The sequence below is a fragment of the Zosterops lateralis genome (assembly GCF_965231275.1).
Source record: "Zosterops lateralis genome assembly, chromosome: 2".
In the NCBI taxonomy this organism is placed as follows: Eukaryota; Metazoa; Chordata; class Aves; order Passeriformes; family Zosteropidae; genus Zosterops; species Zosterops lateralis.
In genome coordinates, this window is record NC_139763.1 from 1,046,549 (window position 1) to 1,073,048 (window position 26,500).

Here is a 26,500-nt window from a genome sequence, read left to right on the forward strand (position 1 = left end):
TTTTATTTTAATGGAAAAAGGCGCTTGGCCCCCCAGTTTAGCAGCAGCAGTCGTCACATTCTTTCAAATGAGCATTAACAAAAGTTGTTAAACGGTGAAAGCTTATCAACAGAAAGTTTAAACATCTGCTTTGATGTAAAGAACTGTAAAAACTCCTTAAATGTTACGTACCTAGGCCTCGCTGGCCGCAGTGTTGTGAATAGTAGGGCTGGCACTGACCGTGGCAAGAAGGCGGCTACAAGGATTTGACCCTGAAACAAGTTTCCATATAGAGGGGTGAAAGTTCACAGGTTATTCTGTGAACTATCATCTCTCGTGCCCCCCCGCTGACCCCATAAGCAAGTCAAGCATTTCCATCACAGCAGAACCTTGCTTGCCTTTCCCGGACACGAGGCTGGAGCCCGGCACGGAGCAGGGACGGCCCCGGAGCAGGGACAGCCCCACGGGCCCGGGCAGGGCTCGCTCACTGCCCAGGCACATCCACACAACACTCGGGCTTCTGCTTCCTTTGGAGCTGGCCTTGCAAGAGAGCAGCAGTTTTCCCAGAGTTCACAGAATCATGGAATGTCCCGAGCTGGAAAGGGACTCATCGGCACCGCGGGCTCCGACTGCTGGCCCTGCATAGACAGCTCAACAATCCCAGCCTGGGCATCCCTGGCAGCTCCTGGAGCTCAGCACAGGCCTGGGGCTGTCACCACCACAGCACTGACACATCCTGGATTCCCAGGGCTCCCAGGTTTCCATTGGCAGGTGACAAAGCCCCAGGTGTTCCTTTGGCAGACCGTGTGTTTTTCAGGGATTTCCAGCACACGACTGTGTGCAGCCCCCATGCTGGAGGCTGGCAGGAGTGTGACAGGAAAGCCTTTGCTGGAGGCTGTGCCAGGAATGCTCCCAATCTCTGCCTGTGCCCAGGAAATCCCTGTCTGGATCCACACGGATCCATGTGGCTGGAGGAGCACAGCTGGGGCTGGCGCAGACCCAGCCCCTCGGACACAACATCCACACACCTGTCCACAGCCCTTCCCTCAGTTCCCACTCCCTCCTCCCCCTCTTTTCCAGGAACACTCCATGAGAGAAGCAGCCCCAGGCTCTGGAGGGCAGGATTTGGGCTCCCTGGCTGTTGCAGCACCACGGGGTGTGTTCAGTTCACAAAGGACACAGCGCAAGCTCCTGCTGAGGTCACTGCGGGCTCACTCGGCTTTCCCAAACACCTGGACGTGTCCTGGCTCAGGGCTAGAGCAAGGACAGAACAGAACCAAAACATCCTGTTCCTGGTCAAAAACCCAAGCCCTGAGCTCCTACAGAGGAATTACCAGAGCCTGAACAAACTCCAGAAACTGGAAATAGGAAGTTCTAAGTTCCAAAGGGCAGTTTGTTAAGGCACCCCTTCCATGGGTGAATTCAGGATCCTGGTGAGGAACTGCAGCAGGAATTTTGTGCTGACTCTTCACTGTGACCAACAGGACCAGGACAACAATCACTTACTAATTTATTATTATTAACAATAATTATTATTATTATTAATAATAATTTAATTCCAGAATACACAAATACTTGTGCATCCCACTAAAAGGCCAGAGGAAGGAATTCTGGTCCCAGTGGGAAAGGAGCCAAGAGAAGCCCATCTGGTCTCAGGTCACTGAGGAAGCAAAAGTCTGCAGCAAGAAAAAGGGGCTCTTGCATTTTGATCCTGGTTTGGCTTTTTTCTTTTAAGAATAAAGTGAATGTAAACCTCTAATGCCACCTGTACATTGTATTTTTTTGTAGTTTAGTAACAATTTCCCTCAGCCCATGATTTAATAAATGGGGGTAAAACTGGGGCTGGGCTTGGAACTCACTGGAAACCAGAGAAGTAACAGAAATGTTCACAAGAGCAGGGAAGCAAGAGCCACAATTCTCATCTTAAAAACCATCCATGGGTGAGTCTCTGGACCTTTGCAGACACAAATTAAAGAGGATGGAATACAAGAACTCCCAGGTTTCTGAGCATTTGGTTATTGCTGTCAGAACTAACTCGTTATTTACAAAAGCATTTCTCTTTCACCCACTAATCTTCATTTGAGGGAGGCTGCAGAACAATTTGAGACCATTTTCCTTACATTTTGAGCTCTAAATTCCATGAAATCCCACTTCCATTTTGCCAACAGATGGAGGCACTAAAGAGCCACATTCTTCTGTCAGCACTTCCTTTAAAGAGAAGGTAAAACCTGATTCCTTCAGAGGGTTTAGAGCAGTTTTAATTAACTTTTTTGCTGATTCTTTGGAGCAATAATTTCAGAGGCCAAGACAACAAAGCCTTGAAGGCAGGGGGTGGCAGTTCAGGTACAGCACAGGGCTGGACCAAAGGCTGAACTCCAAGGAAGTTCAAGTTCCAGGAACAAGCATCACTTTGGAAAAAACTTGTGCCAGGCAGCAGAATTTCCTATCAAATCCCACCATCTCCTGAGTGGGAAGGGACCCACAAGGAACACCCAAGTCCAGCTCCTGGCCTTGCACAGCCCAACAATCCCAGCCTGGGCATCTCTGGCAGAGCTCCTGGAGCTCTGATCAAGATCTGCTCCCTGTGGCACCCTGCAGGGATCCTGAGGAAGGGAATTTGGGCTGGGTGCTGAGCTGGAAGATGCTCTGGCCCTTTCAGGAGCAGCCCCAGTCTTTTGCCACAGACAGGAGCAGGAATTCCTTGCTGAAGAACCCCAGCAGATGCCTCACAAGCCCTGCAGGTGCTGCTCACAGCTTTGGTGTGACAGCAGGGAAAAACAGCAGAGGACTGGGGAGAGCCAGGCAAACAGAACTCATTTATGGAATCCCAGACTGGTTTGGGTCAGGAGGGACATTAAGGATCATCCCAGTGCCACCCCTGCCATGGGCAGTGACACCTTCCACTATCTCAGCCTTCAATGTCCATCCTGGCCTGGGACACTGCCAGGGTTGCTCTGGGCACCCTGTTCCAGGGCCTCCTCACCCTCCCAGGAGGAATTCCTTCCCAAGATCCAGTGTCTGGTGAGCACAGAGCTGCTCTGCTGTGCCAGGCTCCCAAGGAAAGCTCCTTGATCCCAGCAGGAACACCAGGTCTGGCTGAGGGAAGCTCAGCAGTCCTGCAAGGGGCAGCCACAAGGCTTTAATTCCACCCTGAGAGTTCTGCTCTGCTGTGCCTGCAAGAATGGGAGGGAGGCCTGAACCTTCCAGAACTTTCTGCACCCCAAGGATCAGCACAAGCTCCCCAGGGCCACCCCTGAGCCCAAGCCTGGCTTTGGGGAGCAAGTTCAGGCTCCAGAATTGAGCTGGATAAATCCAGAACCAAGTGGTGAGTCTGGGAAAGGGGGAGTAAATAGACCTCAACAGAATTTGCTTGGAAAAAACCAAAAAATATTTGACCACTTGCTCTGACATTTCTTCAGCAGCACAGTGTGTTTGGAAGGAAAAAGGGAATAAAAATAGAAGCAACCTTCAGAAAAGGTGAGTCACATTTGTGAACTGATTACACTGATGGTGACATACTGAAACAGAAGCCACTTTTTTCAAAGGGAAAGGTGAGATTGTTCATTAATTTTTTATACCTAACACCACATCACTCTTTTATGGACCCTGCTTGGGCCCCCTTGCACATAGACACCATGAATTAGTCCAGGAATTAAAACCATAAACCTTATTCCTACTTATTGTCCCCACCCCAGTGCTCCACATGAACCCCTGCAGTACCTAATTCCCAAACTGAGATTCCAGGCAGAGTCTGGTTTGAGTGCATATTACCTCTCCAGTCATTGGGAAAGGACAAGAAAAGGTGAAATCCACGAAATGCAAAGTGAAGACAGAGCTCAGCAAACAAACTCCCCAGAATTTGCCCTCCTGAGTCACTCTCCTGCTCCACATCCCTGTGCTGTGGTGACCTCTGTCACACTCAGTGTCTGGGCTTGCTCTCCTTCCTCCTTTCCTGAGACCCAAAAGAAGTGGCTGCCATGGGCTCAGTCTGTGCTGGATGGTCACAGATCCTCCCATGGCAAATTCCCAAGGGAAATGCCTTCAGCAAACAGCCCCAGCCAGAAATGTGCATTAATTCAGAGACACAACACCCCCCAAAGAAACTCCACAGCCCTGTTTGCAGATAAACATCACAGAAACACAGAACGTGCTGAGTTGGAAGTGACCCATAAGGATCAAAGTCCAACTCCTGGTCTGAGTGAAAAATACCAGATTTCTTTTTATGTTAAGATGCAATTTTTAAGCCAAAAAGGCAGCACAAGCCTGACTCCTCAGTGCTATACTCAGTAACTGATAACTGTCACACAATTTCAGGTGTCCAAATAACACACAACCAATACTTTGCATTTCATGGGTGGTTTGCATCCCTGTCCCTGAGAAAGATAACATGGATTCAGAACCACATCCCTACTCCTTCCTGTGAAATCCTCCTGCAGCCACAGGAGGACTCCACATGAAGCTGTGTGAGGCTTTCCCAGGTCCATTTTCCAGGCAGCTCTGGGCTCTCTGAGAGGAGGAACCTGGCAGAGCAGGAGAGCAGCTGAGCAATGCCAGAGCAGGGAGAGGACTTTGTCCTCATCTCCCTCACCCACCAACTCCTCCTGTTCCCAGCAGGAGCCTCCTCTGTGCCCAGCCCCAGAGCCTGCAGTGCAAACACAGCACATTCCCAGCTCTGGGCAGGGCAGGAGAGCTGCTGCTGCTGCCTCACTGGTGCTCAGATCCAACAAAATGCTCCATCATTGCTCTGCTCCTCGTGTCCACAAGCACAGAACACACTCTTCTCCCATTTTCTTGCTATGAAGCATTTTGTTGGGTTTGTGCTTGGTTTTTTGGCTGTTGTTTTGGTTTGTTTAGTTGGGCTGCTTCAAAGCAGATCCCAGAGTGAAGCTGGAGGACAGGAAAACACACCTGGCCCTTTCCACTTCACCCTTGTGAGCAGCCCCTCCTGTCACTGCCATCACAGGAGATCCCAGGGAGGAGGTTTGGGAATGAGCTGCTCCCTTTCCAGGGCGTTGGGAACCCATTCCAGGTGCTGCAGACAGGGAGAACCCTCCCCTCACAGCCCTGCTGATCTCCTCCCCAAGCCTCCCAGTGGAAAAGCTCCTTCCTCACCAACACATCCCTGTGCTTTACAGTTCCCTCTGCCAGGAGCAAGGATTGTCTTCATCAAAGGCAGCATTTTGCTACAATCTCAGTTGTTCATAATTGTTAAAATCAAGACTTTATCATGCACATTCTGCATTAAAACTAACAAGATCCCTGAAGATTCCCATCTGGCCAGCAATTTAAACCTGTGTTCCCTGGCTCTCTGCACTGCTTGGCTATATGAATTGAAAAATGTTAGTGAATCCTGGCAAAAAAATATTTCTACATTCAGGTTATTGTAACTCCAGACTTTTTTGTTCAGCTGACACCAACTTTTATGGAATATTCCACCTAAGCCTCAAATCTGACCTTCCAGCTTGGAGAGTGTCCTAACCCAAGCTGATACACATTCAACTGCAGCACCTGCCAGACTGACCAGCTTAACTCATTCCTTGTGCCTGGAAGGTGGATGTTGCTTCAATTCCTCAGTTCTCCTTCCTGACAGAGCACCAGATCAGTGTCCATTGGCAAAGATGCAGCTTGAGTAACTAAATATATAAAACACATGGATGGAGGACGCACCACACCCCAAAACCAGCCAGTGATAACCCACACCAAGAGGGAACTACTGCATTGTATCTTAACAATATCAGAGTGAAGAGTACCTTATTAACTGCAACTCCTGCTTTAATCCTCCACATCTCTGGCTCCCAGAAAAACCCTGGTGATCCAGAGAGAGGCAAAGGAGCAACCAGAGAGAACCAAGGCAAACACAAGGGCAGTGTGGGACTTGGTTCGCTGAAGCCGATGCCAAAAACCGATGCTGATTTCACCAGCAGCAGGATCAGACTTTCCTGCCTGATGTGTCCCAGTGAGGGATGTGCCACTGCCAGCACCAGCAGCAGTGTCCTGTCAGTGGCAGGCTGTGTCTCACCAGGCACTGTCACAACCTCGGTGACACCAAGGGACAGGGCCTGAGCCCAGCCTGCTGCACTGGGCACACGCTCTGCCACAGGCTAAGGCACTTTTGTCTTGCAATTTTGCAATCCTTGAGTGCTGTAAAGTGTGGTGGTGGTGAGAGAGCAGTGTCTGTGTCACTTCTACCTTTCGAATCCACGCCTGGGGCCCGCTGTTGGTGAGCTCATCCGAGGACAGGATCTGTGCTCCGGTGCTGCCCGTGAACTGCCCGGGGATGGAGTTGGACTGAGCCCAGGCGTCGATCTGCAACGGCAAAACCCACACTGAGACCAAACACAAACATCTCCACCTTTCCCTCTGCAATTCTCTGACATCTCTTAGGAATTTTCACATCGTGTTGTTGATATTTGGTGTGTTTGCTGATGCTCAGATGAAAAGTGAGTGCTCCCAAAATCTGAGCATCTGAGTGGTCACCCTGAAACCTGAGCTCCAAATCCAGCGAGTTCAGGGTCTCTTCGTCCCCAAAATTGCTGGATCCACTGTTTTGGAAAGAATTACCTACATCTGTGCTGTTGAACTACAATAAAATTTAAAGAAAAATAAATTTAAAACTATGTTTCAAAGTGACTTGACTGAAAACACGGAACACACATAGAGCTCATCAAAACTCAGTCGCAGGAAGTGCAAAACCAAGGCAAAAACTTTGAAACACTGGCCCACAACTGGGTTTCCAAACTTAAACAGGACAGAAAAATCAGCTGCCATGAGAGGAAAACACTGATTTTCTTCAAACTCCCCAAAATGCTGCTGAGGGTCCCAGCTCACCTGCTCCTGTGCCCGGTTCAACATGCACATGGCCTCCAGGTCAAAGGAGTTCTCATTGAGCCTTTTCTGGGCCACTGCTCTGTCGTTCATGGCTGTGGTTATGTCCACACACTAGGAGAAAAAAGAGCATTTGTAACAACACAGCAGAGCACAATAATAACCACTTGAGCTGGAAAAAGCTGCTGGAGGATCAGTGCTACCAAGTGGGGTTACGCAGTGAATAGCTGGTTTGACAAAGAAATAGGTAACGTGATGGAAATCCTGAGTCTACTTAAATCCACACAAGATGGGCTTTCCTGAACAAAGAAAAACCTGAATTTGAACTGTAACACCCTGGTAATTTAAAATCACCTGTACACACAAAATGTCCAATGATTTATTTTTTAAGAACTATTTTTCGCAAAGAATTCTGGCGTGTAATAAATAGAGAAGCATTTCAATGTTAAATGAGATCTCAACCAATAGGATTAAATGCAATTTAACTAAAAATTCATGCAGAGTTGTTCACATGAGCACTCTGCTATTAAGTCACACTAAACCTTGTCTGTAAAATAATTCCAGCATGAATCAGATGCATTCCACAATCTTGACTTTAGTGTTTCTAATTTTCATCTTCAGCCTAAACCAGAAGGGAATGAAGATGGGGAAGGGTCTGGAGCCCCAGGAGGGGCTGAGGGAGCTGGGGAAGGGTCTGGAGCCCCAGGAGGGGCTGAGGGAGCTGGGGAAGGGTCTGGAGCCCCAGGAGGGGCTGAGGGAGCTGGGAAGGGGCTGAGCCTGGAGAAAAGGAGGCTCAGGGGGGACCTTGTGGCTCTGCACAAGTCCCTGCCAGGAGGGGACAGCCGGGGGGGTCGGGCTCTGCTCCCAGGGAACAGGGACAGGAGGAGAGGGAACGGCCTCAGGCTGGGCCAGGGGAGGCTCAGCTTGGCCAGCAGCAGGAATTTCCCCATGGAAAGGGGGCTCAGGCCTTGGCAGGGGCTGCCCAGGGAGCTTTGGAGTGCCCATCCCTGGAGGTGTCACCTGGAGGTGGCACTCAGAGCTCTGCCCTGGGGACAAGGTGGGCACAGCTGGCACTGCCTGGGCTGTGAGCTCACAGAATCCACTGCTTTGGAAAGAATCATCTACATCTGTGCTGCTGAACTACAGCAAAATATAAAGAAAAATAAATTTGAAGCAATATTGTGGAGTGACTTGGTGAAAACATGAACTATAGGAAAAAGCTCACTGCAAACCTTCACTCTGGGCAAAGACATTGGGAGGGAAATCCACAACATTTGGGGCTGTAAAAATGTAACCAATTCTGGCTGGTCGGCAGCTGTTCTATAAAATCCTTGTGCCCTGCTCCTCCAGGGATGTGCATTTTATAGATCATTCTGTTTGGAAAGCAGAAAGGGAAGAGGGTGCAAAGACAAATGGAACTTCTTGAGCTGTGACAGAAGCTGGAAGGGCTGGGACTGGCACAGAAGAAACCCAATAATCAGAACAGCAGCTGGCACACACATATATCAAGGCAGTGGGTTAACCTGAACTCCATTTTTATTTGCTTTGTTAAAGCCTTGCCTCTTTTGTTGTCACAATCTCAACCTGAACCTCTCACACATTCTGTACTAAAGGGCCAGCAGGAGAAACTGAAACTCCTTTCAAATTGACTCAGCTGAACAAAACAAACACTGTTAAACCACAAACCCTGTCCCAGGAACCTGGTCAAGAATTTAGTAAACACAGAAAGGAAGAGACAGATATAAACATCTACAACGGCATCAAACATAGGAATTGCTTCTGTTCTATTAAATCTGATTTTAAGATGGGTTTTTTTTGGTGGGGTGTTTAGGACAAAGGTGTTTCTGTTGGGAAGATCATTGCTGGAATATCTGGCACTGACCAAAACAGAGCTAAAATCCCAAAAGTCCTTGGTGCCTATGGACTGACTTCAGTGCTTATTTCCTGCCACACAACATAAAAAAAAGACACAAGAATTAAAATATTACCTCACAATCCCCTCACACAACCAGCCTGTTTCAAATGCACACTGGTTTGAGTTTTAAAGTTTCTCTCACATACTTAAAATAATTCTTTAATTTTTCTCTTTGTGAAACTGGTCCAGGAGATAAATAAAAGTTCTTCTACTCACCAAAAGTTTCAATCCAGCAATACACAAAGGCATGGAAGCAGTCCATGAAAGCAGAGGGGACCACTGCCATGCTAAACAGGTGTATTAGTGCTTTACAGGACTGGGGCCTAGCAACATTCCCTGCTGGGTTAATTCCCAAACACTTCTCCATTTTGGAGACCATCAGGGCTCTGTGTTATGTCAAGACACTTGATGGCAGCTTTGGATCTTGAAAAAAACAAAAAAAACAACAAACCATCTCTGCTTGAGGTATAAGAAGTTGTTGTCATTCCTGAGTCAAGGAAAACAGGTGGAAGTGAGGTGCTGCTCTCTCTCCTGGCTGATCCCCTTCCTCAAGATCTTCCCCCACAAATCACAAAGACTGAAGCAGTTTTACACACTCTGGAGCTCCGTGAATGCTTTTACTGCATTCTTAGATCCCAACAGCATCTCTGCACAGTCACCTGGATAACCCAACCCTGCCACTCTACACTTTCAAATAATCCTTCCTCAGGGATCTCTGCCTGCTACAGACATGACGAGCCCTCAGATCACTCCACACCTTCCCCTCCTTCTCCTGCTACCACACACAACTCCTCTAAGGCATTAGGTTTTATGAAAACAAGCTGTGATGTATTAGCAGGGTCATTTCAGACTAAGCCCGTAACTAGTATGTGAATTAAAACACAGCAGCAAAACAAATTGTGTGGGGTTTAATGTCAAGACTTGCATCAGAACTGTCACAGTATTGCAAAATCAGGTCAAACTTCCTAAAGCTCCAAGCACTCCCAAGTTCTCTGTTTGTGGAGGGAGCTGATGTGCCTCATGTTGCTCCAAGGGAGCCATTTCCATCACAGAGTCCTCCTGAACATTAAAGAATTAAGCAGAGCAGCACTGTGTTACCTGTCAGACTCCCTGGAGAAACACACAGCAATCCTGTACCTGCACTTCCCAAACCCCAGGGGATGGTACAAGCCTGCTGGGAGCTAAATGCCCCTGAAATCACCCTTAACACAAACCAAGTTAAGGTCAAGGCAAATCAAAATATTTATTTACAAAATATAAAAACAGACAACATAGTTACAGGCATTTATAAAGATACACACAACAGGAAGGAAATTATGTTAAATATATTTACTGCAATGAAACTGGGAATGACATTCTGCACAAACATCTCAGGGTTTTACTGGAGCACAAGAGCCCCAAGTGCAGTTCCCACCTGTGCTGAGGGAACAAGGAACTGGGTGCCCAACCATCAAATTCTGAGGAATTCCATGAAAATGCTGGCTAAGTTATATCCCCTGTGCTTTTGGTGCTGTAGAAGACCCAGAAGAAAATTCCATGTGTGCCTCAGGGAGTGAACTGAACAACATCAGAAAGGTCTTGAGAAACAAAACACACCAAGTGCTGAGATGGTTTTGTCAGAAATTGATGGGGAGGCTTTGAGGTTTGGCTTTGAAAAGTGTGAGGACAAGGCTGAGACAACATCAACTTAAAAATATTAACATCTCTCTTAAATATTTCATTTACTTAATTACAACGGCCCCCAAAATTCTTCTTTGGAAGAAATTCCAAGGGAAAAAATACTTGTCTAGGTTTTTTTAGTTTATATCCATACAGTTAGATTCTCCTTTGGAAGGCCATGTGCAAAACAATCATGGGAGATAAAGTGACTGAAAAGCTAAAAAATCAATACATCCAGAGGAAGTGACTTATAATTTTTAATGGACTACATTCCAGTGTGATGTTCTTGTTCTAAGACTGGTGGGACAATTTTCATTAGCACTACATATATTATTGTGCAAATCTCAAGCTATTATTCATTAACCTCCGCAGGAAATTGAACTGGGAAGTTTGTTCATCTTTCAGTTACAGATTAAATTCTGTTGAGACCAAGAAGTCACCAGCTGCCAGAAGCAGGGAACAGGTTGTTTCCACACTGCCAATGTGAACATCCCCATCTGCAGAGCTCAGCTCCTCAGCTTAGTGCAGTGTTAGGCACTACCTTTTTAAGTGCCTTTTTTTTTTTTGGTACCAGACTGGCCAGGTGATGGTTTTGGCTTTTTTATATGATATGCTCTCCTTGCCTTCCTTACCTCAATGGCTGGCTTGGGGAAAACATCGTCCTTGCCGTCGTCTTTGCCATTTTTGTCCACGGGAACCCACTCTCCGTACACACTGTCTGCCTCCTTCTTCCTATGCTGAGACCCAGAGGAAACAGGGAACTCCTTGGACAGGCTGACCTGGTTTTTTGGTTGGGGTGGTGGTGCTGGTTTGATGCTGGGAGTCTGAAGAGAAATAAAATGAGAAGAAGTTAAGACTTGAGAACACCCAAGAGTCACGAGGTGCTTTTTTGCTGCAAACACCTGGGATTTGGTTTGTACAGAACACTCAAGTCCTGCTCTGGAGTAATAAGCCTTTATAATTAATCATTTTGGCACAGCCCTAAAAACACACAAGTGACCCACAAACTGTGCTATCAGAGAAGATGAGAAATCCCTTAAAACAACTCCAGCAACCCCAAACCCCTGACCCTCCTCTCCCAACTGACCCCATTCACACATCAAGAACAATCTCCACCTGCCACACAGGTATTTTGTATGGAAAACCTCAAACCAAAAATCCTGGGCAGCAAAACATTGCCTGTGATCAAAAGCTCCCCACAAGTGGAGAGAAAGCAGCTCCCAGCATTTGGATTTCTAATTCTGCCCCTATTTATAGCAGCAGCCTGATTCTCCGAGCAGATGATGTCTATTGCCTTGTTTTGCTTGGTGTTGTTAATGTATTAAAAACCTGCAAAATCCCTGCCAGGTTCCTTTCCAAGAGGCAAACACAGCTGGCAGCACTGGGTAATACTGGATAAACTCTGAGGAATATGGATGGGAATGGTTTGAGGAGAAAGAACAAAACTAAAAGGGTCAAAAACAAGAGGCAGAGCAGCCCATAACCACTACAGAACATTTCTCCTCAGAGCCTGGAAGAATTCCAAGGTTTCTTGAGTTTCCTTGTAGCCTTTTCTAACAATATAATATAAAATCTAAATCCATTTCTACCTTATACCTTATGTAAACATGCACTACTCCTTATTTTATGTACACCACAAGCTATATATATATTTATACACCAACCCAGGAATATTATTTCTGTTTTTGCTGAGCATATTAAAGCTTTTTTAGTGCTTTATATCCTGTAAAATCAGAACAGACTTTCATGGGTACAACCCCCACCCCAAATAAAACTGAAAAAAACCCACCCATCACCCCAAAAAACCCAAACCCCAACTAAATTTAAATAAATTCTAATCCATGCTTCAAAGCATTTGATTTCCAGATGCATTTAAAGAAAACATTCACAATTTTACCAAGATAATCAATTCAATCTTGATGGAATTGGGAATGTTTCTTTAAAATTATTTAAAAATACTCCCAGTTTCACCAAGATTATCAACCCTTGACAAAATCCTGTAGAATTATTTGCATTATTAAAAAGAACCAGGATTTAAAGCATTGAAAATACAAGTAGTACTCACACTTAAATTGAAGAAAATAGGTTTGGGTTCACTCAGCTTAAAAGGATGGTTATAGAAAGGACGTTCCTCCTCCTCCTCATCAGAAACATGAGGTTTGTTCACTATCACATCATCAGTGCTCTGAGCAATCTTCTTGCATTTCTGAAAAATAAAACAGAGGGAAATGTCAGCTCTGAATAAACATGAACTTTCAAGCCAAACTCACAAAGAACATTTCTATCAAAAAAAGTGGGTTTTTTTACTAAACCAGGAGGTGGAAAATCTTTTAGCAACAGCATCAATAGATGTAGTTTGGATATTCTAAACTAATTATCCACCACCACCATGGCTTTCCCAGGCAGTCCTTGGTTACTGACTCAGTTCTCTGGCAGTGGAGGAACCTTGTGAGAAGTGATGGCTCCAGAAGAGCTCAGATTCTTCTGGAATACTGTGGAGTTGGCCAGCTATGCAACACACCCCCACATGATGTGCAACAGAATTAAAACACAGAGGTGTTATGGGAAAACCACAGTAAGAATGGGAGGAGCCTCCATGGGGAAAAAAAAAGAGTAAGAAAAGGACCAAAGACAAAAAGACTTTCTCAAGAGGGCAGAATTTTATGGTTAAAATGTCTTTACTGACTTCCTACCACCTGCACAGTTTTGAGTCAAAAGAACAGAAACATCATTCAGCAGATCTCCAAAGTTGGAAAGGGAAGGGAGGTGAAGGTTTGGGGCCTGCACAAGCTATGCTGGATCTTGTTCAGGGTACATGAAAAACCAGCCAGGATGTCACCACAGGGCACCTCCACCAACTCAGTTCTTGTTCAGTGCCTCTGCTCCAGGCACCACTGCAGATAATCTCTCAGCATCTGGACATTGCTTCATCTCAGATTATTTCCATAAGCACAATTTCAGAACTGTCACACTCATGATGCAATTAAAAAAAAAAAAAAAAAAAAAAAAAAAAAAAAAAAAAAAAAAAAAAAAAAAAAAGGGAACTTTTCTATTCCAGATTTTTCTGTTCTGAGGGAAGTCTAAGGCCAGCCTGGACAGGGCTTGGAGCAACCTGGGACAGGCTGAGCTTTGAAGTTCCTTCCAAAGGAACTCAAACCATCACTATCATCACCAGAACAAAAACATCAGGAATGAAAGCTTTGGATTTCACTGACAGGACTGCAGGGATAACTACCTATTTGTACAAAATTAGAGCAGAATCAAAACTAAAAATAAGAAAAAGCAAAATAATTCGATTTCATGTATTTCCATGGAATTAAAAAAACAAAACGGTGTGGAGAATAAAGGCTCAAAGGGTTGTCAGGCTTTGGCAGGGGCTGCCCAGGGAGGTTTGAGTGCCCATCCCTGGTGGTGTCCAAGAAAGGCCTGGAGGTGGCACTCAGTGCTCTGTGATGGTGACAAGGTGGGCATTAGGCACAGCTGGGACTCCCTGGGCTGGGAGGGCTTTTCCAACCTCAGGGATTCCGGGATTCTGAACACAAGGCACAAGGCAGCTCCCAGGTGACAGCAGCAAGCAGTGAAAACCTCCCACAAGTCACCAACCCCAGTGTGGTCATTTCCAGGCTTGCTCTTCTCCCTCACCTCAGTGAGCTCCTTCAGGGTGTCCCTCGAGGATTTCTGGTTGGCTTTGTCATCTTTTTTCTGGGACAGCAGAGGCATCAGGCTGGGGGGTAAGGGCACGCCAGACTTCGCGCACATGGCGGCCGCGTTGGCTTTGGCGATTTCAAGTAGCTGGGCCTTGTCTGAAAAGATTTGGTTTTTTTTTTTAAAGAGAAGTTATTATTTATTTCTGTAGATTCTTGGTTTAATAATAAAAAACTGTTTCTGGCAAGCTAAACAGGATTCTACCCACATTGCATTTTTTTATGTTCTGTTATTTATTTTCTGTTCAGAAAATAACTGAAATTGTTTTGAACTGCTCTAGACTTTAAGCTTGGGCTGTGCAAGTGGAACTGGAACTGCAAATATAACCCAAAGCACAGCAGTCCCAACTACAACATCCTCACACTGCCCAAGTTCTGATGTCTCCTATTTCACTGATTCACTCCTGCTTTGGCACTGAGTCCTTCCTACACAACATTAAGTCCAGAATTTCCTCATTATCTCTGAAATGCTCTCAAACCTCTGGAGGAAGTCTCTTCTACCCAGATGTACCCCAAAAGCTACTTAAAACCAAACAGAAGAACAAACTCTGAGTAAAATGTGCTCCTGCTTAAAATACAATTAGATGAAAAACTGTTAAGAGAATAGTATTTTGCTTTAATAAGGAAAAGAAGGACATCCCTAATACAGAAATAGCAAATGAAATTAAATTAAGCCTTCTGCCAGTTTGCAAATAACTCCCTAACTGAAAGGCTTCCATGGTAACTGTGGTGAGGCAAGACCAGAAGGTTCAGAACCTCAAGTCCACCACAGGTTTCCTCACACACTGTGCAAGAGCTCATCTCCCAATTTCAAACCTTCTTTCCCCTTATTAAGTCACTACCAAAGGAAACAACACAGCCTCTCTTCCTATAAACACAGAGAAAAGATGCAGCTTGTAAGATTATTTTTAATTTTCCGATCTGCTGGGTCTGGGACTATTTTCAGAAACAAGTCTTTCTTTCCCTTAAGTTCTTACCATGGGAAAGAAGCAAGACAGAGTCCTGGGAACAGCTGACAACAGAGCTTGAGACTCTCCAACTGGCACCTGAATGACCTTTGTTCTCAGGAGTAGAAATTTTAAATTTTCTTACATACAAGTACTTAGCCATTACTATTGCCATGTAGAATGTTCCTTGAGACTGTAACCTGCTACTTCTGTACCAAAGCTCTAGACCCAAGATAAAACTGGCTCTAAAGAGGTTTTCATTCAAATGTTCAGCGTTGATTCTGCTCCAACATAGAAGTTCCTGCTGGAAGTCACTGCCTAAAACTAATGCACAGAGTGACTTTCAAGAAATCTCTCATGAATGCTCCAGAGCTAAAATCAGACTGTGCAAACCCACCCACCACCACCTCACTGCAGAACTACTGAAAACAAAGCGGTGACTTACCCAGGTCTGTAAGACGTTTGGGTGATCTGGAGGAGAACTCTGAGGACCTGGACCTGCGCCGGTCAGGGGATCTGCTGTAGCGCCTTCTCCCCGAGGAGCGGGAGCGCCGCAGCCGGATCGGGGACCTGCTGGAGCTCCGTCTCCTTCCCCTGGACCGCGACCGCCGCTGGCGCAGAGGGCTCCGGCTCCTGCTCCGCAACCGGAGCGATATCCTGCGGTCTCTGGAGTCAGATCTCCTCCTCCTCCTGTCGGTAGACCTCGACCTGTTTCTCTGCGACCTCTTGCGCCTGTCCCTGGACAAGGAACGCCGCCTTCGCGACGCCGACCTTGACCTGCTTCTCCTCCTGTGCCTGGAACGTGACAACGAGCTGGAGCGGGATCTGGACGCTCTTCTCCGCGTGGCTGACCTGGAGCGGTTCCGTCTGGAGCGTGAGTCTGTGTCGTATCTCTTGGATCTGCGCTGGGAGGACCTGGAGCGGCGGCTCCTGGACCTGCGTGATGACTCCTTGTCTGCTGCTTTCTCCACACTCTTGGACTGGCTCCTCTGGCGAGCAGCTGACCTGGAGCGTCTCCGCCGGGACCTGCGTGAGGATTCCTTGTCTGCTGTTTTCTCCACAGATGTGGACTGGCTCCTCTGGTGACCCGTGGATCTGGAGCGTCTCCGTCTGTACCTCCGCACGGACTCCTTGTCTGCTGTTTTCTCTACAGATGTGGATCGACTCTTCTGGCGAGCAGGAGACTTGGAGAGTCTGCTTACAGATCTCTGTGGAGACTCTTTGTCAGATGTTTTATCGACTGATTTGGATCTGGATTTTTCACGTTCGGAAGACTCAGAACGTCTGCTTTCAGGGACAAAGGAGGAGTCCTGTTCCTCCGACTGCTCAAGAGGCACAGAATCCTGCTTTTCCTCATCTGCCAAAGAGGGCTCCGCATCCTCTCCCTCCTCTTCACCACTGGAAGACTCTGACTCATGCTCATCTGATGATGTGGACTCTCTTTGTTCAGCTGCCAAGGAGGGCTCTGCATCCTCTCCTTCTTCTTCAGCAGTGGTAGACCTCGATTCAGCCCCATCAGGGGATGCAGAACGCCTGTGTTCAGCTGTCAGAGGCTCCACATCCTCAGCTTCTTCACCAGCAGTAGACCTTGACTCTTGCTCATCTGATGAGGTGGAATCTCTTTGCTCAGCCGCTGAGGAGGGTTCCACATCCTCTGCATCTTCACCAGCAGTAGACCTTGACTCCTGTTCATCTGAGGATGTGGAGTGTCTACGCTCAGCCGTCAAAGAGAGCTCCTGGTCCTCTGCCTCCTCACCAACAGTTGACCTCGACTCACGGCCATCAGGAGACACAGAGCGATGTTCAGCTGTCAAATCCTCTGCTTCTTCATCAGCTGTAGACCTCGACTCATGGTCGTCAGAGGATGTGGAGTGTCTACGTTCAGCTGTCAAGGAGGGCTCCTCATCTTCTACATCTTCCCCAGCAGCAGACCTTGACTCATGGTCGTCAGAGGATATGGAGTCTCTTCTTTCAGCTGCCAAGGAGGCCTCTGCATCCTCTGCCTCTTCTCCAGCAGTTGACCTTGACTCGTGCTCATCAGAGGACTCAGAGCACCTACGTTCTGTTGTCAAAGGCTGCTCCAGATCCTCTGCTTCTTCGCTAGATCTTGACTCGTGCTCATCAGGGGAAGTGGAGCGCCTCTCCAGATCATCAGTTTCTTCATCTGCAATAGATTTCTGGTCGTGGCCCTCAGGGGACATGGATCGTCTGTGTTCAGAAGTCACAGAGGACTCCAGACCCTCTTCCTCCATGGGAGACTTTGGCTCATGATCTTCCTGATAGGAGGATGTGGAGTATCTACGCTCAGATCTCACAGAGGGCTCCAGATCCCCCGTTTCTTCACCAGGGCCTGATCTCACACTGTAGTTTTCAGGAGACACAGGGTGTCCTTCAGGCATTAAAGAAGGCATTGCATGATCCATTTTTTCAACAGGGATGGATTTCAAGTCACTGTCATCAGGGGACACTGAGGCTCTATCATTCAGTGTCAAAGGTTCAACACCATCTACTTTTTCAACAGTGGCAAGTCTCGACTCCTGCACATCAGGGGATGCTCCATGTTCATTTTCAGGTGTTAGAGAATGGTCCTGCACATCTGCTTTCTGAAGATAGGCGAAACTCACCTCCTGGCTCTCAAAAAAGAGATGGTCACGTTGAGCTGTCAAAGCAGAATCCACACCCTCTGTTTTCTCAGCATGTGCCAACCTTGACTTGTACACTTCAGGTGACAGAGCATGTTCAGATGTCAGAGAAGGTTCCCTGGCTATTAGTCTTTTAGCGGGGCTGGACTGCAGCTCCTGACCCTCAGGGGTCATGGGACATTCACCTTCAGACAAGGACAACTCCTGCACCTCTGGTTTTCCAGCAACAGCAGGCTGCAGCTCGTGGCTATCAGTAGATATTGAACTTTCACTTTCAGATGCTTCAGAATGTTCCTCCAATTCTTCTTTTGCAACAGGACTGGATCTCAAATGATGCCTTTCGGAGGATGCATGGTACTCGTTTTGAGAGAGCAAAGAACCCTCCTGCACCTCTTTTTCAGTGTAAGCATGGAGCAGCTCCTGCCCCTTGGGAGATGCAGCATATTGGTTGTCTGGGACCAGCACTGGCTCCTGCACTGCTGCGCTTTCGGTGAGGCCAGACTGCAGTATTTGGCCTTGATGGAAGATGGAATATTGACTAGCAGGTGTCAGAGAAGGCTCTTGCACCACCTCCTCAGCAGGGCTGGCCATCACCTCCTGGCCCTCAGGAGACTCACCATATTCATTTTCAGGCAGCAGAGAACACTCCTGCACTTCTGCTTTTCCAGCCAAGAAAGTGGGCAACCTGTGATCTTCAGCAGATACAGCACTGTCAGGAACCACAGCCTCCTCCTGCATCTCTGCCTTCTCAGAAGAGCTGCACGTCATCTCCTGGCCCACCCAGGACACAGCATGTTCATTTTCAGACACCTGTTGCACCTGTGTCTTTTCAGCAGAGGGTGATTGCAGGTCCTGGCTGTGGAGGGACTCCAGACATCTTTCTTCAGGCATCTGATAAAGCTTCCGCAGCTCTGCTTTTTCAGCCGGCGTTGATGTCAACTCTGGGCCATCAAGCCCTATCGTGTACTCATTTTCAGACACCTGAGAAGGCTCTTCAGCTCTTTCAAGAGGGGTGGACTCATGACCATCAGAAGCAACAGAACACCTGTTTTCCACTATCAGAAAGGGCTCCTGCACCTGTATTTCTTCACTGTAGGCAGATCTCAGGTTGTAGCCATCAGGGGACGCCAGGTGTTTCAGTTCAGATGAATTCAGCACCTCTGCTTTTTCTGCAGGGACAGGTCTGAGCTCGTGACTGTCAGGCAAGAGCAGAATCCCACCTTCCTCTGTCACAGCTGTCACTGGGGGCTGTAGCTTTTCAGGTGTGCTCACTGATTCACAACCATCAGCAGACACGGAGAGGCCACTTTCCAGGGAGAGAGAAGACTTCTGGATCTCCACTCTTTCAATGGCAGCTGATGTCAATTTATAGCCTTCAGGAAAGATGGAACACCGGAGCTCAGATGCCACTGACAGCTCCGCACTCTCTGTTTGCTCAAAGGAATTGTACTTTGCTTTGTGGCCATCGTGGCATATGGGAATCCCACTTTTAGACATCACCAAAGATCCTGCACCGTCTATTTTTCCAGTGAGGTATCTCGATTCGTGCATTTCCGAAGGTCTGGAGCAATCAACCTCAAGCACTTGTGGAAGTGTTGGACCATCTAAACCTTTGTCAACAGATGATCTGGACTCATGAACTTGAAAAGAAGACACTGAAATGAGGTCAGCAGACACCTCAACAGAACCACACACGGATGTCAGGGAAACATCTGGAGCCTTGACTTTTTCAACAGATAAAAATCTTTGCTCATTTCCATGTGGTGACTTAAAGGACTCGCCTACAGACAATGGATGCTCCTCTAACGGTGCAGCAAAGCTGGATCCTGATCCATGTCCATCAGGAGACATGAAGTGTCCACTGTCAGAAGCCAGGTTGGGGTCCTGCATGGGGCCTGACTCACAGCCATCAGGGATCACAGGGCGGATCATTTCGGGTGGCAGGAAAGGCCTCTGAGCTTCCACTGCTCCAGGGCTGTCAGCCAGCTGGGAAGACTCACGTTCAGGTACTTGCAGGACCTGTGAGAGCTCTGTGTGTTCACCAGGGATGTGCCGTGATTCGTGACCATCAGACAGGTTGGAGAGCCCATCTTCAGACAGGTGAGAAGATGACTGAGCTTGCATTTTAAGTCCTGGAGGAAGCTCTGGACCTTCTACTTCTCTGAGAGGTGCACTTCTGGACTCATCTTCACGGGATGCAGAGAGATGGAACTCTGCTACTGAAGAAGTTTCTAGATCTCCCCTTTTTTCAACAGATGAGGATCTTGACTTGGATGTGGAGTATGGAAGCTCAGCTTTTTCAGTCGATCCATTTTCAGGTGTCATAGACAGCTCTGAATCCTGTGTTTTTTCCACAGATGTGGATCTCAGTTCCTGGTCATCTGGGGCTTTGGAGGTATCAAATTCAGATGTGGCAGAATGCTGCAGATCTGTTTTTTCAACAGATGAGGAGCCTTCCTCAAGACTCTCTGAAGTTTTGGACAATCCACTTCCAAATGAAGGCGGCAGCACTGGGCCATTTACTCCTTCATCAGACAAAGCTACTGATGTGGGACCATTAGAGGAGTTACCTTCACTTCCAAAAGAAGATTGAGGAACATCAAGACCTTTGGCTGACTCCTGAAGTTCAGAAGACTCCACATGCTTGCTACTGGACTTTCCTGAGGATGACTTATCTTTTTTTTCTACAGATTTGGACCTTGACTTGATGCTGTCAGAGGACTTGGAACGTTTCCGTTTGGATTTTTTTGAAGACTCCTTGCGCTTTTTTTCAACAGACCTAGACCTAGACTTGTAGCGTTCAGAGGATTTTGAGCGTCGGCGCTTGGATTTTCGTGAGGATTCCTTCTTTTTTTCCACTGATTTGGATCTAGACTTGTACCGGTCAGAGGACTTGGAGCGCTGACGTTTTGACTTCCTTGATGATTGCTTTCGATCTCTTTTTTCTACTGACCTGGATCGAGACTTGTAGCGATCCGAGGACTTTGAGCGTTGCCGTTTGGACCTCCGTACAGATGCCTTCCGACCTCTCTTCTCAACAGATCTCGACCTGGATTTTGAACGGTCAGAGGAACCAGACCGATGTCTGAACCTCCAGGAGTATTCTTTGCCTCCTCCCTTTTCTGAAGACCTGGATCTGGATTTTGAACGGTCAGAGGACCTGGAATGTCTGCGGCGGGATCGCCAGGAGGACAATCTCTTTTCCGCTGACCGTGACTTAGACCTGTAGCGGTCGGACGACCTCGAACGTCTGCGCCCGGACCTTCGGGAGGACAGTCGCTTTTCCACCGACCTGGACTTGGATCTGTAGCGGTCGGAAGACCTGGAACGTCTGCGCCCGGACCTTCGGGAGGACAATCTCTTCTCTGCTGACCTGGACTTGGATCTGTAGCGATCAGATGACCTGGAGCGTCTCCGGCCGGACCTTCGGGAGGACTGTCGCTTCTCCACCGACCGTGACTTAGACCTGTAGCGGTCGGAAGACCTGGAACGTCTGCGCCCGGACCTTCGGGAGGACAGTCTCTTCTCTGCTGACCTGGACTTGGATCTGTAGCGGTCTGATGACCTGGAACGTCTGCGTCTGGATCTTCGGGAGGACAGGCGCTTCTCCACTGACCTGGATTTAGACCTGTAGCGGTCAGACGACCTGGAACGTCCTCGTCTGGACAATCTCTTCTCTGGTGATCTGGATTTAGACCTGTAATGGTCAGATGACCTCGAACGTCTGCGCCTGGACCGCCTGGAAGACACTCTTCTCTCTCTCTTCTCCACAGATCGGGACCTAGATTTGGAATGCTTTTTTCTGGAAACTGAATAGTTTCTGCTCCTAGAACGTGCTCTTTTAGAGGTCAAACGCCTGGAAGTAGAACGTGACCTTGATTTTTTCTTCCTCTTCCTAGACCTGGACTGAGACTTGGAACGGCTTCTTTTCTGTTTCTTTGAATCATGTTTTTTCTCACTGGTTCTATGACTACTCTTTTCAACAACATTCTCAAGCCTCATGAGAGTCTCCTTCATTCGTGCCGCCACATCAGGTTGCACGTCGGATGTTTCTGAGTCTCTTTTCTCTGAGTCCTCTTCTGGAGTTGCTTCTTTGACATCCTCAGCTTCTGGAGTGTCTTCCAACTGCCCTTCCTCTATAGGTTCTGGACCTGCTTCTGCATCAGTCTCAGGTACTGGAGCTGCTCCCAAATCCTTTGTCTCTGCCTCCAACCCTACAGTTGCTTCTGCTTCTTTTAGCTCTACATCAGTCCGAGGAGCTGTTTCCAAATCTTGTGTTTCTGCTACAGAAATCCCTGCTGAAACTTCTTCCTCTGCAGCATGTGAAGAACTAAAAACTGTTTCTGCTACTATTGGCTCAGATGTTTGAATCTGCTCTGCATCCTCCTTCTCAATCACCATGTCCTCCACCTGTTGACCCTGTACTCCTTCTACATATTGTACCTGGGCTGTCACTTCATGTTCCAGTGTGGTTTCCAGGCCTTTCACATCTCCTGGTTCTGGAACTGCTTCAGAAGATTTTATTTCAGAAACACCCAAGATTTCTGGAGTCTCTTCAGAACCCTTCCATTCTGCAGCAGGTTTTGCTTCTAGGACTACTTGAAGCTCTTGTTGCTTTTCAGCATGCAAGTATTCTGGACCAGCTACTGAAGCATCACTCATGGGTACCACAAGCTCTTCACCTGTTCCAGAACCTTTCACCTCTACTGTTGCAGACTCCTTCACACTCTCCAACCATGTCACTCCTCCGACTTCTGATGTTGGCTCCAGATATTTTGCTTTCTCCATTTCTGAGGGCTCATTTTCTTGTGTGCTGGTCCTCACTGCAATTCCATGTTCTACAGCAGATCCCTGAGTTTGCACATCTGTCAATACTCCTGATGCCATACTGTGTTCTTCCACTCTGGGCAAAGACTCCAATACTGCTGCTGAATGACCTGCTATTTGTTCCTGAATAGATTTTGAACTGCTTTCTGAAGTTTGCACAGGTTCTAGGATTGCTTCTCTGCTCCTTGTCTCTGCTTCTAGAGCGTGTTCTGAATCCTTTCTCTCCCTCAGCACCTCAGTTTGTGAAGTTCTTGTGTGTGTCATAACCTGTGACTGTGCAATGATGGGACTCTCTGTTTGGCTTGCATGGAAATGTTCTCTCTCTGCTGTGGTTTGCCATGGCATCACCCCTGCTGATGCCTCAGTCTCTCTAACTGGTTCCACGCTCTCACATGCAACCACAGCTTCAGGAGTCCTTTCTAAGGCAGGAAGTCCTGGACTTGCAACAGTCCCACAACGTACAGCTTCTTCTGAAGCTTTCGCACCTTCCACTTGTAAGGACATTGAAGCTGTTGTAAAAGTTTTTGCTTCCACCACAGCGACTGGTCTCAGGACTCCTCCTGGACTTTGTGTGTTTTCCTTCTGCAAAGAAAAGGCAGGTGCCAAACCACTCACATGTGATTCACCCTCAGGTCTTGATTCTCTCAGCAATGAAGTACCTTCTGAATCTTTTGCTCGTGGACTTCTAAAACCCTCTGCCATCTGAACTTCTGGTGCTGTTCGGGGAACGAAGGTCTGTACAACTGTGGCGGGTTCTGAAGTTGCCCTTAACCCTTTTGCCTCTGCAACCACATTCACACCTGTAAATCCTGCTGGAAGTGCAGATCCCTGGGTTCTGTCCACACTCCTTGTTTCTGTCAAGACTCCATGTTGTGGGAACATTACTGATGCACCCAGTGCTGTTGCAGAACCTGTGGTACCTTCCACATTTTTGCCTTGCAGACTTTCATGAGCTGCTGCGACATCTTTTGCTACAACACCCACAGATTCCATGGTTGTTTCCAAAGCTTTCACATTTCCCACAGCTGGTTCCATGTCCTTCATTTTTCCCACAGCTCCCGGTCCCGGAGGTGCTTTGGCACTTTTTATTTCCACGTGGGTCACAGGGGTGGCTGCAGATATTGTCAAAGGATGTTGCAAAGGTACACCTGCTTTCAGAACACTGGAAGATTCCACGGGGCTGCTCTGCACCATGCTCAAACTCCCAGATATAACTGAGGGCTGCAGGGATGGGTCTAAAGTTCTGCTCACACCCCCCAATTCCGAATATCTCTCCACACTTCTCACATTTTCCACGTGCAGATATTTTTCAGTTGTTTCTGGAATTTTCACTTCTTGCCCAGCCACGGCCATGTGAGCTACAGTCACGGCACCTGGATGTGCCCAATTTGCAGGTGTAGGAGTTGTCACACCACTTGCCAAGGACAGGGATTCTGAAGCTGTTTCCACCCCCTGTGCTGCCCCCTGAGGCACAGACTGATGAGATGCTTCCGAGTAAGTCAACACCTCCATGGCCTCAGGCTCGAGAGCTTTTACTTCCCCAATGCTTTGAGATTTCAGAGTGACTTCTGTACCTCTTAGTGCTTCTACTGAATCTTTCTGAATCTCTGCTTTACTGGCAATTCCAGGTGGCATGCTGGACCAAGTATAATTTCCAGTATCAACAACACTGGCATTAACAGCTGCAGGATAAATATTTCCATGGGATTGCTGAATTTGTTCTTCGCTAGTGCAAATTCTAGTTTGATCTATACTAGTATTTTCTGGGATATTAGACTGGATGCTTTCTAAATTAAATGGAGGATTCGTTGCACACAAAGTCCCCTCTCCACTTCCAAGATTTTCTGCAGATTGCTGAGAATCAGTCACTGAATGAGAAACAAGTCCTAAAGCTTGATTATCAAGCCCCTCAGTTGGTTTTGAGCACAGTTCTGGCTGTATTTGGCCAGCCAGGTTTGCATCTGCAAACACTCCATGCTGTACATTCAGTTGGGAGCTGGGCTGCTCTGGCAACAAGTGAGGAGCTGGCTGCACGCCTGCAGGTTCTCCGGGACGTGCACTCAACTTGGATTCCTTTGGTTGCTTTTTATGCTTTTTCTCTTTCTTTCTTTTCTTCTTCTTTTTCTTCTTCTTCTTGCTTTTGTGCTTCTTGTTTTTCTTTGCTTTCTTCCTAGGAATTTCATCTTCACCAGTAGAGCTCCTTTTTGTAGACTGAGTACTATTTTTCACAGTATTTTTGTCTACATCTAGAAGAAAATGACATTTACCTCGTAAACATTTATAAGACTGTATTTCAAAAATTCTTTCAGAATAGTTGTGAAGTACATGGACTGAGGTAGAAAATATTAAACTTGCAAACCACGCACAATTCACTACTACCACACACAAGCAGCACACACTCCCTTTCCAGCTGTCTTTTCCTCCCTCTCAGAGTTATTTTAAATAATAAAACAACACTTCTTTCAAAAAAATTCCCAAATCTTGTTAGTCAGGACAGAGGCCCAGTGGGAACACAGCTCTATCCAAGTAGTATCATAGTCATGGAATGGTTTAGGTTGGGAAGGACCTGAAAGCTCATCCTGTTCCACCCCCTGCCATGGCAGGGACACCTCCCACTGTCCCCAATGTCCAGCCTGGCCTTGGCCACTGCCAGGGATCCAGGGGCAGCCACAGCTGCTCTGGGCACCCTGTGCCAGGGCCTCCTCACTCTCATACGGAAGAATCTCCTCCTAATACATGACCTAACCTTGCCCTCTGGCAGTGAAAAGCCATTCCCTAGAAGAAGAGAAGATGATTCTGGGAATTACCACCCTGTCAGCCTCAGGGAAGATCATGTAACAGATCTTCCTAGGCCTGCTAAGGCACGTGGAGGACAGGGACGTGATTTGAGACAACCAGCACAGCTTCACAAAGGGAAAATCCTGTCTGACCTTCTGTGGTAAACTGACTACATCAGTGGGTAAGGGAAGAGCGACAAAGGGCATTTACTTGGACTTTTGTGAGGTATTTGACACAGTCCCCCCACAATTCTTCTCTCCTAACTGGAGTAAAGGATTTGACAGGTGCACTGAGGTGCATTAGCAGTTGTTTGGATGGTCACATCCAGAGAGGAGTGGCCAAAGGTCAGTCCTGGATATCAGTGACCAGTGGTGTCCTCCAGGAGTCTGTACTGGGACCAGTGTTACTTAATAGCTTCATTAATGAATCAGTGTTACTTAATACCTTCATTAATGACAAAAGGATCAAGTGCACCCTCAGCAGGTTTGCAGGTGACACCTCTAAAGGATGGGCCATCCCAGAGGGATCTGGAAGTAGCCCATGAAGCGCCTCGTGGGAATCTCAGGAGCTTTAACAAGGCCAAGTGCAGCACTTGAGTCAGTGCAACCCCTGGGATCAATCCAGGCTGACATGAGCAGATGGAGCAGCTCTGGGAGAGCTGGACCTACCCCAGCCCTGTGCTGAGTCCCCAGGAAAGGAATGAGGATGAGAAAAGGGATTGGGATTGTCCCCTGTGCCCCCCCAGGTGAGGCCCCACCTGCAGAGCTGCCCCAGCCCTGGGGCCCAGCACAGGGAGGACGTGGAGCTGCAGGAGAGAGCCCAGAGGAGGCTCCAGGATGAGCAGAGGGATGGAGCAGCTCTGCTGGGAGGAAAGGCTGGCACAGCTGGGATTGTTCAGCCTGGACAGGAGAAGCTTTGGGCTGACCTAACTATGACCTTCCAGTACCTGGAAGTGTAGTAAAGGTGGTGGAAGACTATTGACAAGAGCCTGGAGTGACAGGGCAAGGGACAGTGGGTTCAAAATGAGGGAGAGTAGGGGTAGATTACATCTTAGGAAAAAAAAAAATGTCCCCTGTGAGAGAGGTGAGACCCTGGCACAGGCTGCCCAGGGAAGCTGTTCCATCGTGGAGGTCTTAAAGGCCAGGCTTTACAGGGCTTGCAACAACTCAGGATAGTGGAAGGTGTCCCTGCTCATGTCAGGGGGTTTGGAATGAGATGATCTAC

General features: G+C 47.6%; 1 protein-coding gene across 3 annotated transcripts in view; it reads right to left on the reverse strand.

The window, feature by feature from the left end:
* The window catches only part of SON (SON DNA and RNA binding protein), a 37,133-nt gene that overhangs the window by 5,786 nt on the left and 4,847 nt on the right, over nucleotides 1–26,500 (reverse strand). For 2 of the 3 annotated variants that reach the window (XM_083855055.1, XM_083855054.1), the window contains exons 3-8: nucleotides 15,475–24,744; nucleotides 14,021–14,181; nucleotides 12,444–12,584; nucleotides 11,011–11,202; nucleotides 6,808–6,918; nucleotides 6,169–6,285 (exon numbers count right to left, since the gene is read on the reverse strand). In XM_083855055.1, coding sequence (XP_083711181.1) covers nucleotides 6,169–6,285; nucleotides 6,808–6,918; nucleotides 11,011–11,202; nucleotides 12,444–12,584; nucleotides 14,021–14,181; nucleotides 15,475–24,744 — 9,992 coding nt within the window. Of the gene's footprint in view, nucleotides 1–171; nucleotides 252–6,168; nucleotides 6,286–6,807; nucleotides 6,919–11,010; nucleotides 11,203–12,443; nucleotides 12,585–14,020; nucleotides 14,182–15,474; nucleotides 24,745–26,500 lie in introns of all 3 variants that reach the window. The other variant, XM_083855056.1, reaches the window with a different exon arrangement.